Source organism: Schistocerca serialis, chromosome 7, assembly GCF_023864345.2.
Source record: "Schistocerca serialis cubense isolate TAMUIC-IGC-003099 chromosome 7, iqSchSeri2.2, whole genome shotgun sequence".
NCBI lineage: Eukaryota > Metazoa > Arthropoda > Insecta > Orthoptera > Acrididae > Schistocerca > Schistocerca serialis.
Window position 1 is genome coordinate 182,398,587 of NC_064644.1, and position 23,126 is coordinate 182,421,712.

The window sequence follows — 23,126 nt, forward strand, 5'->3', positions numbered from 1 at the left end:
GACATCGGAAGTTCACTGAGGCTTTTTGCAGATGATGCTGTGGTGTATCGAGAGGTTGTAACAATGGAAAATTGTACTGAAATGCAGGAGGATCTGCAGCGAATTGACGCATGGTGCGGGGAATGGCAATTGAATCTCAATGTAGGCAAGTGTAATGTGCTGCGAATACATAGGAAGATAGATCCCTTATTATTTAGCTACAAAATAGCGGGTCAGCAACTGGAAGCAGTTAATTCCATAAATTATCTGGGAGTACGTATTAGGAGTGATTTAAAATGGAATGATCATATAAAGTTGATCGTCGGTAAAGCAGATGCCAGACAGATTCATTGGAAGAATCCTAAGGAAATGCAATCCGAAAACAAAGGAAGTAGGTTACAGTACACTTGTTCACCCACTGCGTGAATACTGCTCAGCAGTGTGGGATCCGTACCAGATAGGGTTGATAGAAGAGATAGAGAAGATCCAACAGAAAGCAGCGTGCTTCATTACAGGATCATTCAGTAATCGCGAAAGCGTTACGGAGATGATAGATAAACTCCAGTGGAAGACTCTGCAGGAGAGACACTCGGTAGAGATGGGGGATCCGCTCCTGAACTGATTCATAGAGTTGAATCTTTCAAAGGAGTGAACAATCAGTGATTCAGAAAAAAAGAACGGTGGCTCCAAACGTTTCCCACAGCAGAGAGAGAGAGAGAGAGAGAGAGAGAGAGAGAGAGAGAGAGAGACGGAGCATATCAGCGGCACCTCTGCTGGTCAGAGCACACTGCACGCCACACAACACAGCCAGCGCCGGCGTCTCCACTGCTTCTACCTTGGCTGCCTGCATTGTGCAGTGCCCCATTGGATTTTGTGTTTCACATATGCCGTGCCGTCTCTGTGCTTCCTCTGCCGCGTGCAGTGTCTGGCGCAGCTTAACTTAGCATCGCAGTCCGTCGGCTATCGTTTCAGTCGCACGTCCTGCCCTCTGGGCAGTTGATGCGAGCAACAGGACAGAGAGCCTCCTAGTGGAGAACGTAAGAACTGCTTGCAACAACCTGCTCGCAAGAGAACGGATGATTTGTCTCAGAGTGGGTGACTGGTGACCGTTCACCGCTCCCCCCACCCTCGGAACTCGCCCGCTCAACGCTCATCCCACCGTTCTCGACTCTAGCCAGAGCGTTGAGCAAAGCAACTCAGGTCTCACTCTGGTCTCTGCGGTCTTAGCTCACGCAGTAATACAGCTTGCGGCTCGACCTGCTTGACTCAGCGCCTCTGCAACGGAGTTTGTCTCTATTGGATATTGTTCTTCGTAGTAATACCGCTATGTATATTACATTATTATGTTATGTATACATCATTTGTTTTTATTTTATTTTTATTTATTTAAACTGATCAGATTAGATTCCTGAAGACTCCTCTTACTAGAGGATTTTTAATATGGACACTACAATTTACACTTTCATTACGAGCGAACCGATAAACGTATCGCAAAATGTGATACACCAATATTTTCCTTGTTTTATTCTGCGTAAGGCTATATGCAGCACTTTAGTCTTACAGTCAAATTTTTTTTTTTTTTTTTTTTTTTTTTTTCCTTATTCTGGTACGGATTTTGCAATTTTAGGTGTCTTTGGAAGGAAACGTTCACTTTAAAAATATATGGCTTGCGATGTATTTGTACGAGGTTAATGAAATTTTAATACATTATAGCCAAATATATTGTTAATGTAAATCTCAAGTTACAACGTTTTCCGATCACCCAAAAAACCACGATGGTGCAAAATAAATCAATAATCAAAAACTTTGCAATATCGTGGAAATTTCAATAAACAATACAAAATTCTTACTCATTATCTGTGTTACTTCAAAATAGGATCAAATAAGATCAAAATACAGGTATAGTACTGGAATAAACCAAGTTTAAATGGCAATGTGCCTTCCATTTATTTTCTATTGTGAATGAGTGGTGAGTCATGGAAAAGAGCTAGCTCATTTCAGGGAGTGAACGGTTCTGATCTGATCTCTGAAAAGAACAGTTTTGCCCATCTCTAACACTCAGTAGCTCAATACGGGCTTTTGTTGAAGTTTCGAGAACATACCTTCACTGAAGAGTCAAGCAGTATATTGTTCCCTCCTACGTATATCTCACGAAGAGACCATAAGGCAGTGATGCTTCTAATGATGGCAACTTTGATAGGGTGAAAGTGCTACAGCATATGGGAAATAATCATGAAGCAAACTGCATCAGACAACTTGAACAGATGGACAAGGTTCGCATTGATAAAGCAGAGTATGCAACACAGTTGGCTTCAAAGGAGTCCAGAAAGAAGAAAAGAAAAAAGACTTGGAAAAAGAACAAGTGGATGATGTACAGTATGGTGCAAGGTGCTTGTGAGTGACTAAAAATAAAAAAAAAATTAAGCATATATTAAGTGAGTTGCAGTCTTCCGAAACTTTAGAATTTCCTGAAAATTTACATTTTCTGGCGCATTTTTCCATAAATCTCAGAAACAACTTCGAGTAGAGTATTCAAATTTTCAGGGAGTAATAACATACATATTCTGAGTCTACTGAACTAAAAGAAGAACATAATGTTGTGTATAATTAAAATTATTTAGGATAATTTACAAAAAAAGTAAACAAAATTTTAACCATATAATTAAAAAAATTTATTTCCAAAAGCAGTGGCTTGAAATGCAGTTATTGTAGTTCAGTGGACTCATAACATACAGTTTAATATCCTGTTAAGTTTCATGTCAATGGCTACAGTGGTTCCTGAAAAACAGGGAAGCCACGTCACTAAATTTAACATTGTCGGGTTAGGGCGTTCCAACTCCCCTTAAAACAGCATGCCACGACACTTTCAAACTAATAGTAAAATCTCGTGAGGATTACGATGCAGTTATGGGTGTGGCAAAGACCCAACATCTTGTCATATTATACCTACTCACCTGAACCGCTCAAGCTGCTCACGATAGTCTTTTGCTAGCTACCTTTTTCAAATGGACCCAGCCCACCTCAAGGAGGAGCTGGAAGAATTAGGTTTCAGTGTCCAAGTGGTTTCCCTCGTGAAAATGCACTACACCAATAAACAGACCCCACCGTTTATGGTTATCCTGATTGATAATGTAGAAAACATGAAAGTATTCCAGCTGAAAAGAATCGCAAGTGTCAATGGAATACAGGTCAAAAAGTTTTGCATCAAGGGTCAGAGGGTACATTGTTTTCGGTGCCAGGGCCTAAATCATGTAACTATATTCTGCACTATGCTGCCCAAATGTGTAAAATGCGCTGGGCAGCATGAAAGTCGTGAGGGCAAAGCAAAGCCAGAGGAAACATCCCAGTGCTGCATGTTGCTCGCTACCGCAGGTGTGACAACTTCCTAAAGGCAGACACTAAGCAGCGTGCCAATAACAACCTGGCCTGACCAGTTAGTCTTGGCCTTAGTTTTAGTAATGTCATGAGGGGAAAGGGTATCGCAAGCCCCTTGCCCGCTCCCCCTTTCTCAGGCTGTACCAGTGCAGCCTCTTGTGGAAAATGATGCAAATGGTCACTGCCCACATGCTGATGTAAATCACGCCGGCCAGTGGGCTGAAATGATCAACCCAGTCTTCTCCGCAAAGTAAGTTGTTTGTGGGCGCAGACCAAATAGGGAACACCTGGCTGCCTCCAGTACTACTGAAGTCTCCAACGGGCACGGACCGAATAGAGAACACCCGCCTGACCAACAGGCCATGGTAGATGTTTGCTGGAATGGACCAGAGAGGGAAATGCCCACGAAACGTAAACACCTCCGCGAATGAGGACACTGATGCAAACTACGATGACTTAAGAGATGAGCTCCGCTCTCTCATTAAAACAGTCAAAAGAGTTGCTCCAGGCTTTTCCCACTGTCCTTGTGACAGCAGTGCAGATATATATAAGTACTGCATCCACCTGACTGCTTTGATCCAACACTTTCAGTATGTCATGTGAGAAAAGTGAGAGTTGGGTTTTACGTGATTGATCTTTTCAGAAGCCATGGCGATTGATATGGAGGAGGTCATTCTGTTCACAATACCTCATTATATATGAGCTTGCAATATGTTCTAAAATTCTGCAACAAAACAGTGTCAATGATATTGGATGGTAGTTTTTTTGTATCAATTCTACTACCCTTTTTGTGGATGGGTGTTACCAGGGCTTTCTTCCAACTACTAGGCACAGTTTTTTGTTTGAGGGATCTATAACAGATTATAGTTAGAAGAGAAGTTAACTCAGCCACAAATTCAGCACAGAATACGGTAGGGAGTCCATTTGGCCTTGGAGCTTTGTTCAATTATAATGATTTCAGCTGTTTCTCGGTACTACTGACACTAATACTTATTTCACTAATCTTTCCAGTGGTATGGGGATTAAATTGGGGCAAATCTCCTGAATTTCCTTCGTAAAGGAATATTTGAAAACAGTGTTAAGCATTTCAACTTTGCTTTGCTATCCTCAATTTCAGTTCCTGTCTCATTCATTAGTGACTGGACACTAACTTTGGTGCCCCCAGCACCCTTTACATGCAACCAGAATTTCTTTGGGTTTTGTGAAAGGTCATAGTTTCTTTGGGTTTGCTGAAAGATCATTCCCGGCGGGGTCAGGGATTTTCTCTGCCTCGTGATGGCTGGGTGTTGTGTGATGTCCTTAGGTTAGTTAGGTTTAAGTAGTTCTAAGTTCTAGGGGACTGATGACCATAGATGTTAAGTCCCATAGTGCAGAGCCATTTGAACCATTTTTTGAAAGATCATTTGACAATGATCTGCTACAGTACTCATTGAAGGCTTGCTCTCATGACAGCCAAACACTTTTCATTCAGCATCTCTCTATCTACTCTTCATAGTGACTGTATACCATGGAGGGCCCCTCCCATTTTGAACTGTTCTACTGGATACATATCTCTTCATTGTGTGGTAAATTATTCCTTTAAAATTAAGCCATAGTTCCTCTACAAGCTCCTGCAATGTGGTAAAAGTTTAAACTTCCTCATTGAGATATGACACTGCCGATTTTTTTGTGTAGTTTACTGAACATAGATATCTTTTTTCTTGTTTTATTTGTTCTTTGGTAATCATTGTTGCCACAACTACTTCATGTTCACTGATGTTTCAATGTGGACATCCTCAGAGAGTCAGGTCTATTTGTTGCCATAAGTACCACTCTATTTTCACCTTGAGTGGGGTTCTGCACTCTCTGGTCTAGGTAGTCTCCAGAGAAGGCATCTGGTTTAGAAAGCTGTGTCCTGGCATTATATAACCAAATTGAAACTTTCCAAAGTCTCCAAGTCTTTTCCACATACACAGTCTTACATCATTCTCAAACCAAGTGGTAGCAATGATTGTTAAGTCTATGCAAAATTCTACCAGATGGCTTCCTCTATTCATTCCTCTCCCAGTCTGTATTTTCCTACTATTTTTCGTTCCTTTTTGAACAAGGAAATTCCAGTCCCCCTTCACAAATTTTTCTGTTCTTAAATTATCTGTTTTTTAATCTCGTCACACAATGTTACTGTTTCTTTATCATTTGTGGAGGATATAGTAGGCAAAACTGATACCTGACAGTTACAGTGAGGTTGGCATGACTGGCACATCTCCCTCAACCATTCACCTAACGCTGTTTTATATATGTTTCTGTGACAGTGCCTCATTGTTATCACAGTTTTATATGGCTGTTGTTTTCGCCTGAATGTGTTTGTATTGTGCAGCTGAAAGGTGGCAACAGCTCTGCCAGCTGTTAGGAATCTTCGTTAGCTGACTCCACTAGAGGCATATAAATGTTCGTACTATTGTGATGGCTTTTTGTCTACCTTGTCTGTGGTAATGCAGTCAGTATATTGTTCACAGTAACTCAATCATATATCTATTTTCTTATTCATTATTAGACCTACTCTTGCATTACCCCTATTTGATTTTGTATTCATAACTCATCTGACCAGAAGTCCTGTTCTTCCTGCCACCACAATTCTCAAATTTCCTATTTATCAGACTTCAACCTATCAGTTTCCCTTTCTACATGCCCAGTTAAGGGTTTTGACATTCCAGCCTCCAACTTGTAGAGAGCCAGTTTTATTTCTCCTGATGACTACATCATCCTCAGTAGTCCTGCCTGAAGATCTGAATGGGGGAATATTTTACCCCCAGAATATTTCGCCTAAGAGGATGCCATCATCCGTAAGCTGTACAGTAGAGCTGCATTTGTGTGAAAAAATAACAGCTGTAGTTTCCCCTTGTTTTGCAGCCTCTTGCAATAACAATATGTTGACTGAATGTTACAAAGTCTGATCAGTAAGTCCTTCAGTCTGTTGCCCCATGCTTCTGCTGAGAAGGTTACAGCCCCTCTATGTGAACGACACGTTTCTCTGGCATATACCCCACCATTGTGGTGGGCTACCTGTATCATTGAGGCATGCAAGCCTCCCCACCTTGGCAAGGTCCATTATTTATGGGGATTCTGGGAAAATATCCACCATTATTTTGTATTTCACATGTGACTATGTAACTTCCATATTATGGGGATAACATTCTAGTTTTTCATTGGTAAACAAATGAATGAACATAAGGTCAGGTGTCTAGTGATTTTGTAAATAAAATTTTGTGCCTCCATGATTGACGCAAAATTCTAAGTAGTTTTGCTGTTATGTAAAGTCAATAAATGAATCACTAATCTGTACAATTATTTTGTGATATTACTGGGACTGGAACAGGGGTGGCACAGAGAAAGCAAAAATACTAAATTTAATCTTTAGATATTGTTTCACTCTGGAAGATTGTAGTACGGTTCGTAGGATTGCCAAAAAGACGGACATTGAGATAAATGATCGAGGAAAAACTACTAAAATCATTTGACAGGTGTTAGACAACTTGATCTGATAGGATACATGTTCTGTTTGTATAGTTTATTAGAAAGAATTTCCTTCCCTTCTAGGAGTAGTTAATCGTTAAACACTAACCCAGGGAAGCATTCCAAGCAGTTGGTATAAAGAGCAGATTGTCTCCGTTTTCAAGAAGGATAATTAGGTGGATACACAAAACTATAAACATATATTGTGGACTTCAGTCTGTTGTAGAAATATGGAAAACATTTTTTGTACATGTATTACACCTTTTTGGAGACCAAAAATCACATCTGTAGTATTCTATGAATGGTAATTGTGTGAAATGTGGGTCACTTCGTTCAATCAGTAACATGTTCCTTGACTTCTCCAAGGCATTTGATGTACTTCCACATTTTTTCCTAGTGAAAAAAATGTGAAATAATGGGGTACGAGATTTAGGATTTGTAAGTTGATAGAACTCAACTTGTGGATCTTAAAAGGGCAAAATTGTCAGATGTGAAAATAGATTAAGGTGTACTCCAACGAAGTTTTACTGGATTGTTGCTATTTATAACATATGTAAATGACAGATAATTGTAGGGATTCTCTCTCTCTCTCTCTCTCTCTCTCTCTCTCTCTCTCTCTGTGTGTGTGTGTGTGTGTGTGTGTGTGTGTGTGTGTGATGAAGATTTTTAACGTTTTTGTTTAATTGTTTAGTTTTCTGTGTGTGTGAGGGAGGGGGTCAGGTTGTTTATGGGTAGGGAGTGTCTGATAGTTCTTTGAGGGCAGAGAACAGAGTTCTGTTGCAGAAAGCTGTGCATTCCTTTATTATTTGTTTTCCTTTGACTACGGCTTTTTGTCTGTGATAGTTTTCTTCTGCTATTAGTTTTTTGTTGGATAGCCTTTCATGCCTATAATGTGTTCAGTAAATGTAGAATGACAGCTGTTTTTCTTTAATGATCTTCTGTATTTTGTTTATCTGATGTAACGTTTCTGTTTGTATATCCTATACAAATTGATTTGCAATCCTGGTATGTCAGTCAGTAAAAGCAGTGTGTTGTATTTGTTTGTGTTTGTATTGGTTGTGCTTAGTTTTCTCTTTAATGATTTACCTGTTCTGTAGGTTATTTTTAGCCCTTGTTTTTTGAGGTTCTTTGGGTTCACGTGCATCTGTGTTCTGTGTGTCTGCGTTTACAAGTTGGTTACTAGCTGGTTTGTTTGTGTGTGTGTGTGTGTGTGTGTGTGTGTGTGTGTGCGCGCGCGCCCTCACGCGTGTGCGTGTGCTCTCTACATGTCCCCCTTATTTTTGGTTTAGTTTTGTGTTTCAGTGTCTCTATAATGCTTTGTATCATGTCCATTCTCTACAGCTATTAGTTTATCTGTAACTCATTTTTGACATAGTCTTCACTGATAGGAAATTTTTTCAGTCTGTGCAGCATATGTTGGAAACCAGCTAGTTTTTGTGCAATCTGCTGATTAGAGTATTTGTGTATGGTTGTGCTGGTGGAGGCAACTTTCCTGCATATGGAGAATTTGTGTTGTCTGTTGTGGCCATGACTTGTGAGATCAAGGAAATTTAACATTTTGTCATTTTCTGTTTCTGTGGCGAAATTCATTTTTGGGTGAGCTGTGCATATGTCATTGTGATGATGTTATATGCAAATGGATATTTCATCTAGAAAGCATATGTCGTTGTCTACATAGCAATACCAGTATACTACCCTATATTGTTTGCATCTTACTATTAATTCAAATATTTTGTTTTAATGTGATTGGGGAAGTTGTTGGCTAGGAGTCCACTGACAAGTGACCTCATGGGAAGCCCATCTTGTGAGTAGAACTGTTTGTCAAATGAGAAATATTTTTTTCTCTGTCATTAGTTGTAGAATGCTAGCTGTATGTTTTATGTGGGTTTTTAGAATATCTTTCTGTTGTTCTAATTGTTGTTTGATGACATTGGTGATTTCAGTGGTGGGGATATTCGTGTACATGGATGTGATGTCGAATAATGTGAGTATGACTGTTGTGGGTATGTTGATGTCTGATTTTTTCTATCAGCTCTTCAGTGCTGTGTATACTACTGTTGTCTGTGTGTACATAATGTTCCTGTAACTATGTGTTAATTCTGTGGATAGGTGATAAGCAGGCATACTTCTGAAATTACAACTGGTTGTACTGGAATATCCTGCTTGTGAAGCTTTACTTTGCTGTTCATTGTGGGTGCCTTGCAGTTCTTTTATTTTAGCAATTTCACTTTCTATTTTGTGAATATGTGTGAGATGTTTTTAGAAGTCTCTGTGTATTTTTCTGGTATCTCTGTTGTGTCACTGGTTAGCTTTGTTATGTTATTGTCTTCTAGAAATTTTAAGGTTTTGTTTTTGTATTCCTCCTGTTTTATTATTGTAATGGTGTTGCCCTTGTCTGATCTAGAGAAGAGAACCCCATTGTTTGTAAGTTTGTTGATTATTTTTCTGGAAGTTTTTGCTTCTTCACTTTTGGTTTCTGTCAGTGTTGTTTTTATTTTCCTGTATTGTGCACACTCTTGTCACACCTGCATTGAAGTTAGTGTTACTGTTTCTTTTTTCTTGTTTTATTGTGTATTCACTTTCTGTGATAAGATTCTCCACTGTCTTGTGTGCAATGTGTATGTTGATGTTGTATTTAGGTTCTTTTTCTAGCAGATTTATTTCTTGGTTAATTAGTTTTATATCAGTAAGGTTGACCAGGTGTTTGTAGAATGTGTGGCTCATTTCCCTTCTGTTTTTATGTATTACGATATTATTTTGTTTCAGAAATAAGTGTGTTTCATTGTTCATGTAAGTAGGCAGGTAGATACATTATAATTATTATTAATTACATAATTGGAGATCCGTCGCTGGAAAGTGCAACAGCTGTATAATGTCTGAATGTGCTTCTGGAGCAACTTGAAGCAGCGAAACTAGCTAAAACCAGCCATGGGAAAAACTTATCTCAGATTGAGATTTATTGGAAGAATTGAAATGAAATGAGATTTACTTGCTTAAGAGGTAGTATAGAAAAACCTCATTCATCCAACTCCCTAGAGAAGTCAAAACAAAATGGCACAGCTCAGTGATAAAGTGAAGTATCATGCAGCAATTTTTATATGAAGGGAAACAGCACTGCAAGAATCCATGCTAATTTGGTGAAAATTTACAGCAACAACTCACGATTGTAAGACACAGTCATTGGTTGTGCAGATGCTTCCAGTGTGGTCAAACAATGATAAAGAATGAAGTACCAAACCATATCTGTGAAGAACCAGGAATTTCAAAAGAAATGGTGCTCTAGTGTTCACAATCGATACTGGAAAAAGTGAAAATCAGTTTCCAAAATCTTGCGTAACCTTAGGAATGTGACAAAGGTTGCCACTTTCTGGGCTGGTCACACTCAAACCCGTCAAACCAAGACAGCATTGAAATGTTGCTGTTTCAAGCCAATCCAGATACCTTGTTTAGCCACCTAATCACACTGGAAGAATTCTGTATGTATCACTATGGTCACTAGACAAGGAGTAAAGTTAGCTTTGGAAATGTGTGGATTCATGACTGCCAGAAAAGGCAAAGATCCAGCCACCATTGGACAAGATGATGCCGAGTGTTTTTCAGGACTGCCTTGTGGTGCTATAGATTATGCTCATAAGAGGCAAATCATTGCAGGCACACACACTTTCGAGATCTCCATACAGAGTTAAGAAAGACTATAAAGACAATATTGCGGGAACCTGCCTGAGGGAATGTGTTTGCTCCACTACAACACCCATAGTTACACATGCTGCTTGTTTGGGCTATCAGATTTTGCCTCCACTCTTGTGTTCTCCTGGCATGGCACCCAGTGTCCTGTTGTTATTTTCTTGCAATGAAGAAACTATTGCATGGCAGGCATGTCCAGAATGGCAACAAAGTGTTTTTTGATGTGGGAAATTTCCTGAACAGCCAAAATGCTGAGTTCAATGACCAAGATCCCTGCCAACTCATCCATCATTGGAAAATGTGTCATATTGAACAGTGAATATGTAGAGGAGGACTAACACCATCACCAAGTTTCATTGTTGCAACTTGATTTTTTTAAGATGGCAATTAAAACTTTAATTACCCTTGCACATCTCACCAAATCAGAGGAATTCGGCCTCATCCAAAGGCTTACTGATAGTAGTTCTCCTCGCTCAGTATTCCTGAATAAATGTAAAAAATTGGGAATGAATGTAACAAAGTGGAAGAATGATAGTAGTGCTTAAAGTACACTCCGCCACATGCTCAAGCAGTATGATGTGTATTCAGTATTTGTTTATATATATAAAAACAAAGATGAGGTGACTTACCGAACGAAAGCGCTGGCAGGTCGATAGACACACAAACAAACACAAACATACACACAAAATTCAAGCTTTCGCAACAAACTGTTGCCTCATCAGGAAAGAGGGAAGGAGAGGGGAAGACGAAAGGAAGTGGGTTTTAAGGGAGAGGGTAAGGAGTCATTCCAATCCCGGGAGCGGAAAAACTTACCTTAGGGGGAAAAAAGGACAGGTATACACTCGCACACACGCACATATCCATCCACACATACAGACACAAGCAGACATATTTTGTTTATATATAGTTACCACAGTAGTAAAGTTGTTTTTCATGTATGTTGTGGAAGATTATTTGAATATTAAGCTGACATTGTGTTCTTTCTTTGTAGACATATGGTGAGGTAATCATCAACCTATGCAATGACATGCTGGCTGATATGAGATCTGAAGGTGTTATCATGACAATGCGCTTGGTTGAAACTTGTCTAAGAGCTGCACCAACTCTTTTCCCTGAGATTTTGGAGCCCATGCTTCCACGAATATTTGAGTGAGTGTTTTCAATAGTTACATATATTCTTTTACAATATACTGGTTTAGCATGGCTGTAAGATAGAAAAGTCATTTACTGGACAACTGCTACAAACTGGTAAAGCTAGAGTAGTTTGCAATTGTTTATCATCTTTGTCTTCCTGAAAACTGCACGTTGACAAGGAGGCATTGTTATTCTAATGATGGGGTGGTTCATAGATTAATAACTGCTGTAATTGGGTTGCAGAGCTCAATTAATGAGTTCAAATATGAGAAAAATGGTTAACATTACTAATAAATTTATATCAGAGTCCAACTGACTAATCTACTCAAATCGTATTTCAGGCAGACAAAAACTCTGGAACAGAAAAGTGCCAAAGATAGCATTCCAGTTATCTGTGGTATCCACAGTTAACAATCCCAAATTTAGTTTTCAAATAGAGCTTTGCATCATCCTTAAAATATTGCAGCAGTTTTGATCGTGGATGTTGTAAATAAGATTATAGAACTATCTGCTGAGCATAAGGCATCACAGATTTGTGTACATGAGCTCCCATATAACGTTGACATTCCTACTCTTTCACAGTTGGTTTGGGACATCAAAGTGAGCTTGCCACTTATGGTACATGCAGAGGGCTAAATATTTTCGTATATTGTTAATGTGCATAGTTTTTTATCTCAGCCTTTAAAAAATAGGAAGTTGCAAATGATTCTCTGCTATTCAAGAACTGTTGAATATTAGGCAGTGAGATATTATTTATTAACGTCTGCAGTGAAATATTTCCCAATAAATGTCAGAAAGAAATTAAGTGTAAATATCACAACTGTCAGCACACCACATGTGTCTTCCCATTTCCTATTATTTGCACAATAAAGCTCGTAAATCTAAACTGTACTGTCAGAGTTTGGTCTTCCAATTTTCGCACCCCATTTTCATTTTGTGAAAAGTTTTATTTACATACCATAACTAGCATCATATCACCATAATCCCTTTTCCTGCTACTCTTATATGCCATTACCAAAATTCTGCACTTCCATAAAAAATCGTTTGTTTCACAATCAAGATAAATAAAACGTTATGAACATTGTCAACACGTAAATACGTATCTGTCATTTCTCAAAACCTTGCTTTAATATTTTAAACTATTTATGCTATATTAGTGGTGTACATGGGTGGGTTTAAAATTGTTGGTACTAAACTCTTTCATAAGGCGGTGGTACTGGCATGCAAGTAGTAATCTCGCTAATACAGAAAGCAAAGATCATATAATGATAGCCACAGCAATAGAAAATATCACATACAATTTCCAAAAGGCCCAATCATACCATCGTCACATGTTACTTCGGAGCACACTGTATTATAAAATCTCAAGAGCAGAGGTGGCCTGATAAATTCTGCTCCAATATGAGATTTGCCCAAACCCAGGGCTTCCTACTTTTGTAATAGAGTTGTTTCCTTCCTCTTCTTCCTCTAAACTTATTAACATAATATCAAAAGGAAAATTTAGTTGAGAAAACTATGAAATTACAAAGACACAGAATGGCTTACAAGTACTAACCTATGTCAGGGACAAAAGAGGGTTTGGTTAGAGATGGTTAAATTGGATGCCACTCAGACCTGTCTCCTACCTCTCGTCCTGGGGTCTAAATGACCAACTGCACTTTTCGAACCTTCCCTGTCCTATCCCTATTTCATCCTTGATGATGGAACTTGCAGAAAAGTAAGGTTAGTGTTTTCACCTTGAAATGTGCCTATTAGTAATAATTGAATGTTGCATCCTGACATGATTACTATAATACGCGTTATAAAATTACATTAAATAATTTTGCTTATTTACAGGGCCATTTACCGAGGTGAAGACTATCCTATGGTAATGTCTATGTACCTCTCAATCATGGCAAGAGTGCTTCTGTGCTCACGTGATGTTTTTAGCCAGGTATGTAAATAGGCAGATTTTGAAAGTTATGTATCAGTCATGAAAAGGATAAAAGTGTCACACAACAGAAAAAGAGGAAAAATTAGAATGATACAATGACAAGCAAAAAATTTGACTTTGACTGTTTAAAATAATTTTCTTGTTCTGTGTTCCATAATCTTATTGAATGTGGCATGCTGTATTTGCATCTTCTGTTCACAGATGACATCCTCTCTGTTTGTCAAACTGCTAACCCTGATATTTATTTATTTTGCAGCTCAATAAATAAGTTAGCAAGGATGAAATCTAAAGTTGTAGTTGAATGAAAGAGAGAGAGTAGGAGGTGTAGCAGTTAAGAGGGTGGTTATGAAACTTCCAGGGCATCACAAATTTATTCTCAGTGATTTAAAAGATATGCAACATGAATTAACAATACTTGCAATTCGAAATGCCCATCACTTGAAAATAGCATCATATACATGCCCACCATTTTCCTTCACACACATTTCAAGTCTTTTGCAGAAGGTAGGCATCACAACTTGCAGGACTGGCACTGGAATTCAATTAAGTTCCTCCTGAATTTGATCCTTCAGTTCCTGGGCAGTGTGTGAGGCTCACACCAGAAGAGAGATTTCAAATGACCCCAAAGGAAGAAATTGCATGCTGGAACTCGAGGGATCTTGAATGCTAGGAAAAGTCTGTTCTGGGAGTGAGATAACCAGGGAGGGTGTTATGTGGCACGTTAATGGAATGATGCAAGGTATGGCATGCGGGGGGGGGGGGGGGGGCGGCAAAGTTGTTGTTGTTGTTGTTGTTGTTGTTGTTGTTGTTGTTGTGGTCTTCAGTCCTGAGAGTGGTTTGATGCAGCTCTCCATGCTACTCTATCCTGTGCAAGCTTTTTCATCTCCCAGTACCTACTGCAACCTACATCCTTCTGAATCTGCTTAGTGTATTCATCTCTTGGTCTCCCTCTACGATTTTTACCCTCCACCTGCCCTCCAATACTAAATTGGTGATCCCTTGATGCCTCAGAACATGTCCTACCAACTGATCCCTTCTTCTGGTCAAGTTGTGCCACAAACTTCTCTTCTCCCCAATCCTATTCAATACATCCTCATTAGTTATGTGATCTACCCATCTAATCTTCAGCATTCTTCTGTAGCACCACATTTCGAAAGCTTCTATTCTCTTCTTGTCCAAACTATTTATCGTCCATGTTTCACTTCCATACATGGCTACACTCCATACGAATACTTTCAGAAATGACTTCCTGACACTTAAATCAATACTGGATGTTAACAAATTTCTCTTCTTCAGAAACGCTTTCCTTGCCATTGCCAGCCTATGTTTTATATCCTCTCCACTTCGACCACAATCTGTTATTTTGCTCCCCAAATAGCAAAACTCCTTTACTACTTTAAGTGCCTCATTTCCTAATCTAATTCCCTCAGCATCACCCGAATTAATTAGACTACATTCCATTATCCTTGTTTTGCTTTTGTTGATGTTCATCTTATATCCTCCTTTCAAGACACTGTGCATTCCATTCAACTGTTCTTCCAAGTCCTTTGCTGTCTCTGACAGAATTACAATGTCATCGGCGAACCTCAAAGTTTTTATTTCTTCTCCATGAATTTTAATACCTACTCCGAATTTTTCTTTTGTTTCCTTTACTGCTTGCTCAATATACAGATTGAACAACATTGGGGAGAGGCTACAACCCTGTCTTACTCCCTTCCCAACCACTGCTTCCCTTTCATGTCCCTCGACTCTTATAACTGCCATCTGGTTTCTGTACAAATTGTAAATAGCCTTTCACTCCCTGTATTTTACCCCTGCCACCTTTAGAATTTGAAAGAGAGTATTCCAGTCAACATTGTCAAAAGCTTTCTCTAAGTCTACAAATGCTAGAAACGTAGGTTTGCCTTTCCTTAATCTTTCTTCTAAGATGAGTCGTAAGGTCAGTATTGCCTCACGTGTTCCAGTGTTTCTACGGAATCCAAACTGATCTTCCCCGAGGTTGGCTTCTACTAGTTTCTCCATTCGTCTGTAAAGAATTCGTGTTAGTATTTTGCAGCTGTGACTTATTAAACTGATAGTTCGGTAATTTTCACATCTGTCAACACCTGCTTTCTTTGGGATTGGAATTATTATATTCTTCTTGAAGTCTGAGGGTATTTCGCCTGTTTCATACATCTTGCTCACCAGATGGTAGAGTTTTGTCAGGACTGGCTCTTCCACGGCCGTCAGTAGTTCCAATGGAATGTTGCCTACTCCGGGGGCCTTGTTTCGACTCAGGTCTTTCAGTGCTCTGTCAAACTCTTCACGCAGTATCATATCTCCCATTTCATCTTCATCTACATCCTCTTCCATTTCCATAATATTGTCCTCAAGTACATCACCCTTGTATAGACCCTCTATATACTCGTTCCACCTTTCTGCTTTCCCTTCTTTGCTTAGAACTGGGTTTCCATCTGAGCTCTTGATATTAATACAAGTCGTTCTCTTATCTCCAAAGGTCTCTTTAATTTTCCTGTAAGCAGTATCTATCTTATCCCTAGTGAGATAGGCCTCTACATCCTTACATTTGTCCTCTAGCCATCCCTGCTTAGCCATTTTGCACTTCCTATCGATCTCATTTTTGAGACGTTTGTATTCCTTTTTGCCTGCTTCACGTACTGCATTTTTATATTTTCTCCTTTCATCAATTAAATTCAATATTTCTTCTGTTACCCAAGGATTTCTACTAGCCCTCGTCTTTTTACCTACTTGATCCTCTGCTGCCTTCACTACTTCATCCCTCAAAGCTACCCATTCTTCTTCTACTGTATTTATTTCCCCCATTCCTGTCAATTGCTCCCTTATGCTCTCCCTGAATCTCTATACAACCTCTGGTTCTTTTAGTTTATCCAGGTCCCATCTCCTTAAAGACAATCGATGTGTCTTAAATGTTCCGGAGTTCCAGAAACAAGTAGAGGGTTTTGCAAAATTTTAAGTGATTGTCTCTGCAAAACTTTACATAAATTTGAGACTGCATTGAACGTATCGTCTAAAATCACTAAACCTACAATTAAATTGGAATTCGTCATTTCTAACAAAATTCCTCCAGCTAAACTTGTTAAATCCACGCTGTCCTTGTGTATATGTTCACATGCTATTATAATGGACTTGTAGGTTAGGAAAATAGCATATACTGTGCGATAGGTACTTAACCATCAGATGTCAACAGCTTCGGGTATTTTTAAAACAGGTTGCTCTAAAGCACACTGAATTTCATGCAAAACATTTTCTCGTTTGGAAGAACCATGAAAAAGTATGTAAATGTCTTTAACAACATGTAATGTGCGTTTTATAATGGGGTGTTTATTCCTAGAGTTGATGGCAGCAATTGACAAAACGTGTGCTCTACATTCAATGTATGGCAGCTTATGGCCCTTCCTCTCTGACAACTGAGTGTGGACTCTGAGATAGAACCACTAAAATTAGCAGCACCGTCGAAAGAACAAGATAATAAAGGAAGTCTTCCGAAGTAATAGTGATTTCTGGTGTGCAGCAGGGGAGTGTCATAGGACCGTTGCTATTCACAATATACGTAAATGACCTTGTGGATAACATCAGAAGTTGACTGAGGCTTTTTGCGGATGATGCTATGGTATATCGAGAAGTTGTAACAATGGAAAATTGTACTGAAATGCAGGAGGATCTGCAACGAACTGACGCATGGTGCAGGGAGTGGCAATTGAATCTCAATGCAGACAATTGTAATGTGCTGCGAATACACAGAAAGAAAGATTCTTTATCATTTAGCTACAATATAGCAGGTCAGCAGCTGAAAGCTGTTAATTCCATAAATTATCTGGGAGTAGGCATTAGGAGTGAATAAAAATGGAATGATCATATAAAGTTGATTGTCAGTAAAGCAGATGCCAGACTGAGATTCATTGGAAGAATCCTAAGGAAATGCAATCTGAAAACAAAGGAAGTAGGTTACAGTAAACTTGTTCGCCCACCGCTTGAATACTTCTCACCGGTGTGGGATCCGTACCAGATAGGGTTGATGGAAAAGATAGAGAAGATCCAACGGAGAGCAGCGATCTTCGTTACAAGATCATTTAGTAATCGCGAAAGCGTTACGGAGATGATAGATAAACTCCAGTGGAAGACTCTGCAAGAGAGACACTCAGTAGCTCGGTACAGGCTTTTGTTGAAGTTTCGAGAAGAAACCTTCACCGAGGGTCAAGCAATATATTGCTCCCTCCTACATATATCTTGTGAAGAGACCATGAGTATAAAATCAGAGAAATTAGAGCCCACACAGAGGCATACCGACAATCTTTCTTTCCATGGACAATACGAGGCTGGAATAGAAGGGAGAACCGATAGAGGTACTCAAAGTACCCTCCGCCACACACCGTCAGGTGGCTTGCAGAGTGTGGATGTAGATAATAATCTGTTGTAAGAAAATTTTCTTGTTTTTAGTTCAGTACCAATTGCTGTAAATATGGATTCAGCTGAAGTGCTTTTCAACTCAACGAGACGTAAAAACCTTTCCTTCACTTCAAACGATGGAGACGGTGCAACATATCTAACTACTAAAGACAGTTCACTTTGGTTGGAAACATTTGTAGATACATCTGCCATTATGAAAAATATTTGTCATATTGAAGTGTTTCGTCTTGAAAGTCTAAAGACTCTCCCAAACAAGTCAACAATTATGATGCAGTATATTTACTAAGATATGTGGACCTTTCACTCTGAAATTTTAACCACTTTTCAAGATTAGTGTCGCTTTTCAGTACTACCTTACCAATTAGAGGTTCATATTTTGTTATGTGGGGTATTTCTTCCTTACTAAGGAAATACAGACTTCGAATTAACAATGACAGTGCTTGGCGGTTTAAAGCGTTTTCATTTTCATTTTGTTTAAATATCTGTGTGTGAATTGGAGTGTTAACCACTGTAACCTACAATTTTCTAGTGCAACGGCTCTTGCATGTTTTTCTGAGTTGGCGTGCTTTTCTAGTTTTCTCGTGCTTCTGGTAGCTTTTCTAAATTTAGTGAAAGGTATAGAAATGAACACTCCTCATGTTTTTTGTAGAGCTTCGATATCGTTTTTTAAACGTATTTCACACAATTTGCGGAAAGCCCCACCCCGCTGTGATCAAAGTACAACCAATTGTACTTACATTCCCATTTTTGCTGATACTTAATCTCGCGATCAATACTTTGTTTAGAATTGCAATTTACGGATGGGCCAGAAATAGCACATTTATCGTTTGAAAACTGTGGAAGGGAAACTGAAGACTTGGTAGACCTATGCAGTTCATCGTCACAATCACTAGCACTGCTTTCAGTAGACTCACACTTGTCTTTGTCTTTTGCCATACACTGTCTTTTATTAGAAAAGAAAGAAATTAAAGTTTGTTGTTTCGACATTGTATTTCGGCACTAACACTTCTTTTTATGTTATAAAGTGACGAAGACTGCATATAGTACACTACATAATCACATCACACTTCCATAGTAACCTGTTGACTGACTGTTACAACCTTACAACAGTTTCAACAATGCGTTGAGTTTTTATACAACAATGAAAGCTTAGATTATACTCGTAGAGCAGTGTTGCCAAACTTCCCACTCATGGTGGAATCTACCGCTTCTTTAGGCAAAAATTTTGTATCCCCATTGACTCTGCGAAAATCATTGTCAAGTGTGAACAAATATTTGGTTTGAGCCTTGGGCTCATCGATCAGGAAAAATCTATGTGGCTATTAAATCTTGGAACTATTCCCAGTAATGCAATAAAAAATTAAAACAATCTTTTATAATGTCAGATGCTACTTCCAATTCCGTAGCAATACCCGGGGACGTGTTTTGCGACATCAGGTTTATTCTAGGGGCAAATAAAGTATAGATACGAGTGGCGGATAACAATAAAGTTCGCAGCGAGGGTGGGCTGCGTAGCTAAGGGTTTAGCTTACACGTTAGGCCAATTGGAGGTACGGTGAGGGAAGACATGAGAAAGGAAAGGCTGACTTATTCCACAATCTGCATTGCCAATACACCTTGCAACACTTAGCTTTACTGCACACTTATTATACAACAACTGCTAATTTGTTGGTGTTGGCAATGATAATGATAATAATAGTAATAATAATAATAATAACCCCGTGGAGGCCCGGGAAAAGAATAGGCCTCCGGTATGTTCTGTCAGTCATAAAAAGCGACGAAAAGAACAAACCACTAATAGGGCTAACCCCCCTTTTAGTGTGATTACTTGGTTCAGGACAGAACTAAAGAAGCCTCGGACAAGCGCCGTCATGGTCGGGGATGACGCTTGAACCCTATGCCCGCCCACAATGGTAACGACACTGCTAGCCAACTGGAAAGTAATTTAAATCCAAGTAGAGGTGTTTTGCAGGATATGCTTCCTGCAACTACCCTAGAAGGAAAACAAAGACAGAGGATGAGATGGTCAGATGAAGTTAATCGACACCTCATGTTCTGCTATTACCAAGCAACAAACCTAGGAACCAACACAACTGGACACAGATCACAAGTATACACAACATTTATTACCAGATAACCAAAATTAAAATTTTTAACAGAACAACGACTAGCTGATCAGATCCGTGTAATAATCAAAAATAACAGGATACCCCAGTCAGAATTAGAAAACATCAAACAACAAGTACAACAAATACTGGAACAAAATAATGTGTAATCAGAAGAAGAAGAAAATACAGTAATGGACTCAAACATCCCAGAGCAAACAAAGAAAGACCAACACGCATCAATTAAACAATCAGAGGAAAACAAAATCTTAAGACAGCAACCAGAACAAGCACAAATAGAACACGAAGTGACACACATGTTGTTGAGGTTCTGGAGGAAGGTGAGTAAGGTGTCCTCACCTTCAATCCACATAGCAAAGATGTCATCAGTGAATCTGAACCAGGTGAGGGGTTTAGAATTCTGTTGGAACCTTAACAACTTCTCCCCTATTTGCTTCATCTGGTCCTACTCAACCCAACAAGCCACCTTCCTAGATGTTGACCTTCACCTCGAAGGTGGCTACATCAGTACCTCCGTCCATATCAAACCTACTAACCACCAGCAATACGTCCACTTCGACACTTGGCACCCATTCCATACCAAGAAGTCCCTTCCGTACAGCCTAGCCACCCGTGGTCATCGCATCTGCAGTGACGAACAGTCCTTCTCTAAATATACCAAGGGTCTCACTGAAGCCTTCACTGACCGTAATTATCCTCCCATCCTTGTACAAAAACAAATCTCCCATGCCTTATCTTTCCAGTTTCTCACCACCTACCAAAGTCCCACTATCCAGTCACAGAGGAGCATTCCCCTCCTAACTCAGTACCATCCGGGACTGGAGCAACTGAATTACATTCTCTGCCAGGGTTTCGATTACCTCTCATCATACCCTGAAATGAGAAATGTCCGACCCACTATCCTTCCCACCCCTCCTACGGTGGTATTCCGCCGTCCACCGAACCTACACAATATACTCGTCCATCCTTACACAACCCCTGCTCCCAATCCCTTACCTCATGGCTCATACCCCTGTAATAGACCTAGATGCAAGACCTGTCCCATACATCCTCCTACCACCACCTACTCCAATCTGGTTACTAACACCACCTATCCTATCAAAGGCAGGGTTACCTGTGAAACCAGTCATGTGATTTACAAGCTAAACTGCAACCACTGTGCTGTGCTGCATTCTATGTAGGCATGACAACCAACAAGCTGTCTGTCCGCATGAATGGCCACTGACAAACTGTGGCAAAAAACGTGGACCACCCTGTTGCTGAACACGCTGCCAAACATGATACCCCTCATCTCAATGACTGTTTCACAGCCTGTGCCATATGGATCCTTCCCACCAACACCAGCTTTTCTGAATTGCGCAGGTGGGAACTTTCCCTACAATACATCCTACGTTCCAGTAACCCTCCTGGCCTAAACCTTAGTTAGTCACTGTCCTCACCCATCCAGCCCCTCTCTGTTCCCATTCCAGCACTACACAGCCATCATTTCACCGCCACACCCAGTCTTTTAATTCTTTTTATTTCTCTCCTTTCCACTACTTACCCCTTCCCCCCTCCACACCTTCTCTCCTGACGTCCGTCTAAACTGCAACAGTTCACTGTCCGCCACCCCCACCATACTAACCATCCCCCTCCCCGTCCCAGTCTCCTCCTTACCCCCACCCAGTCGCCACTCCCATCATGCACTGGTGCTGCTGCTGCTCGCGCCGTAGTTTCAGCTCTCTGAGACTGCAAACGTGTGTGCAAGCTGCGTTTGCGTGCGTGTGTGTGTGTGTGTGTACTGCTGACAAAGGCCTTAATGGCCGGAAGCTATGATTGTTGAATCTTTTTATTGTGGCTATCGCTATATGGTGAGTAGCAACTTTCCTTCTGTGGTATTATTTTTTTCTTTCTAAATTTACATAGTGTATATGGTGACGAATATCAAAATTATCAATTAAAACTGTAATCATACCATAAATGTATTGTATTGTACAACTTGGCAACAAAGGAGCAGGACATGTAATTTGATAGCCTCAGTAAATAAAAATAAATAAAAAAAAACATGGGACTGTTATTACACAAAAGGAACTGCCAAATTGACACTGCTGAAAAACAAAAGAACTGACAAAACTTTTCTGCAAGTTAAGAATTCAGACAATAATTTTTTGCTTTCTCAGAAACTTCATACAAGTAAGTAATGCTTGGTGCAAAATAAATTAGGGTGAGCAGAGTGGAAACAATAAACAATGATTATGATAAGGGACCACTTGCCAGTCACTGATTTAATAAGTAGTGCATAGAAACATATAGCTAGTACATATATTTCAATATCTTAAGAGTTTTCATGTTTTTTATAAACACACACATGCTGTAGATTTAATTCACAGGTATTGAATCACTGGAATAAGGAAGATGAGTCCAAATCTCCTGTGCTAAATCACCAAAGCACTGTATATTGTTTTGCAGAGCTGGTTGAGTTAAAGCACTGTGTGTTACCTTTTAAACACATTATCTGTGTCGTTTTCTCCTTAATGACCACGTTGTACTACACATACCTGTACACAATCCTATATAGCTGTTGACCATGACTTTTTGATATAACACAGCCTCTCTTCAAGAAGTATTACCTGAAAACACAGTCAGTCTCATGTATATTTGATAATGTAGTATGTATCATGTACACTAGGTAGTGTTAACAAGATCCTGCAAAGTATGTCTAAATGAGATGAACTATATGCCACATGGACATCAACAATATTTAGTTGCAGTTTAACTTTGTGCAGTTCTTAATTCACTTATGTGGCTGTCCAGGCAGTGACCAAAGTTGCTGATTCATTGAGGCAATCACAAGAGGCAGTTCTAGACAAAATGTTGGATGTGTGGCTGGACAAAATGGCACTAGTTACCCAACTGGAGCGTAGGAAGCTCTTGGGCCTGGCACTGGCGTCTTTGCTTACTGCAGGTTCTAGGTACATATTATTTTTTTTTCTACT

At 39.6% G+C, this 23,126-nt stretch overlaps 1 protein-coding gene across 4 annotated transcripts in view; it reads left to right on the forward strand.

The window, feature by feature from the left end:
- LOC126412880 (importin-11) overlaps nt 1-23,126 on the forward strand; it is a 171,303-nt gene that overhangs the window by 130,617 nt on the left and 17,560 nt on the right. For all 4 annotated transcript variants that reach the window (XM_050082767.1, XM_050082766.1, XM_050082769.1 and 1 more), the window contains exons 15-17: nt 11,522-11,679; nt 13,501-13,597; nt 22,945-23,102. In XM_050082767.1, the coding sequence (XP_049938724.1) occupies nt 11,522-11,679; nt 13,501-13,597; nt 22,945-23,102 (413 nt within the window). The remainder of the gene's footprint in view (nt 1-11,521; nt 11,680-13,500; nt 13,598-22,944; nt 23,103-23,126) is intronic.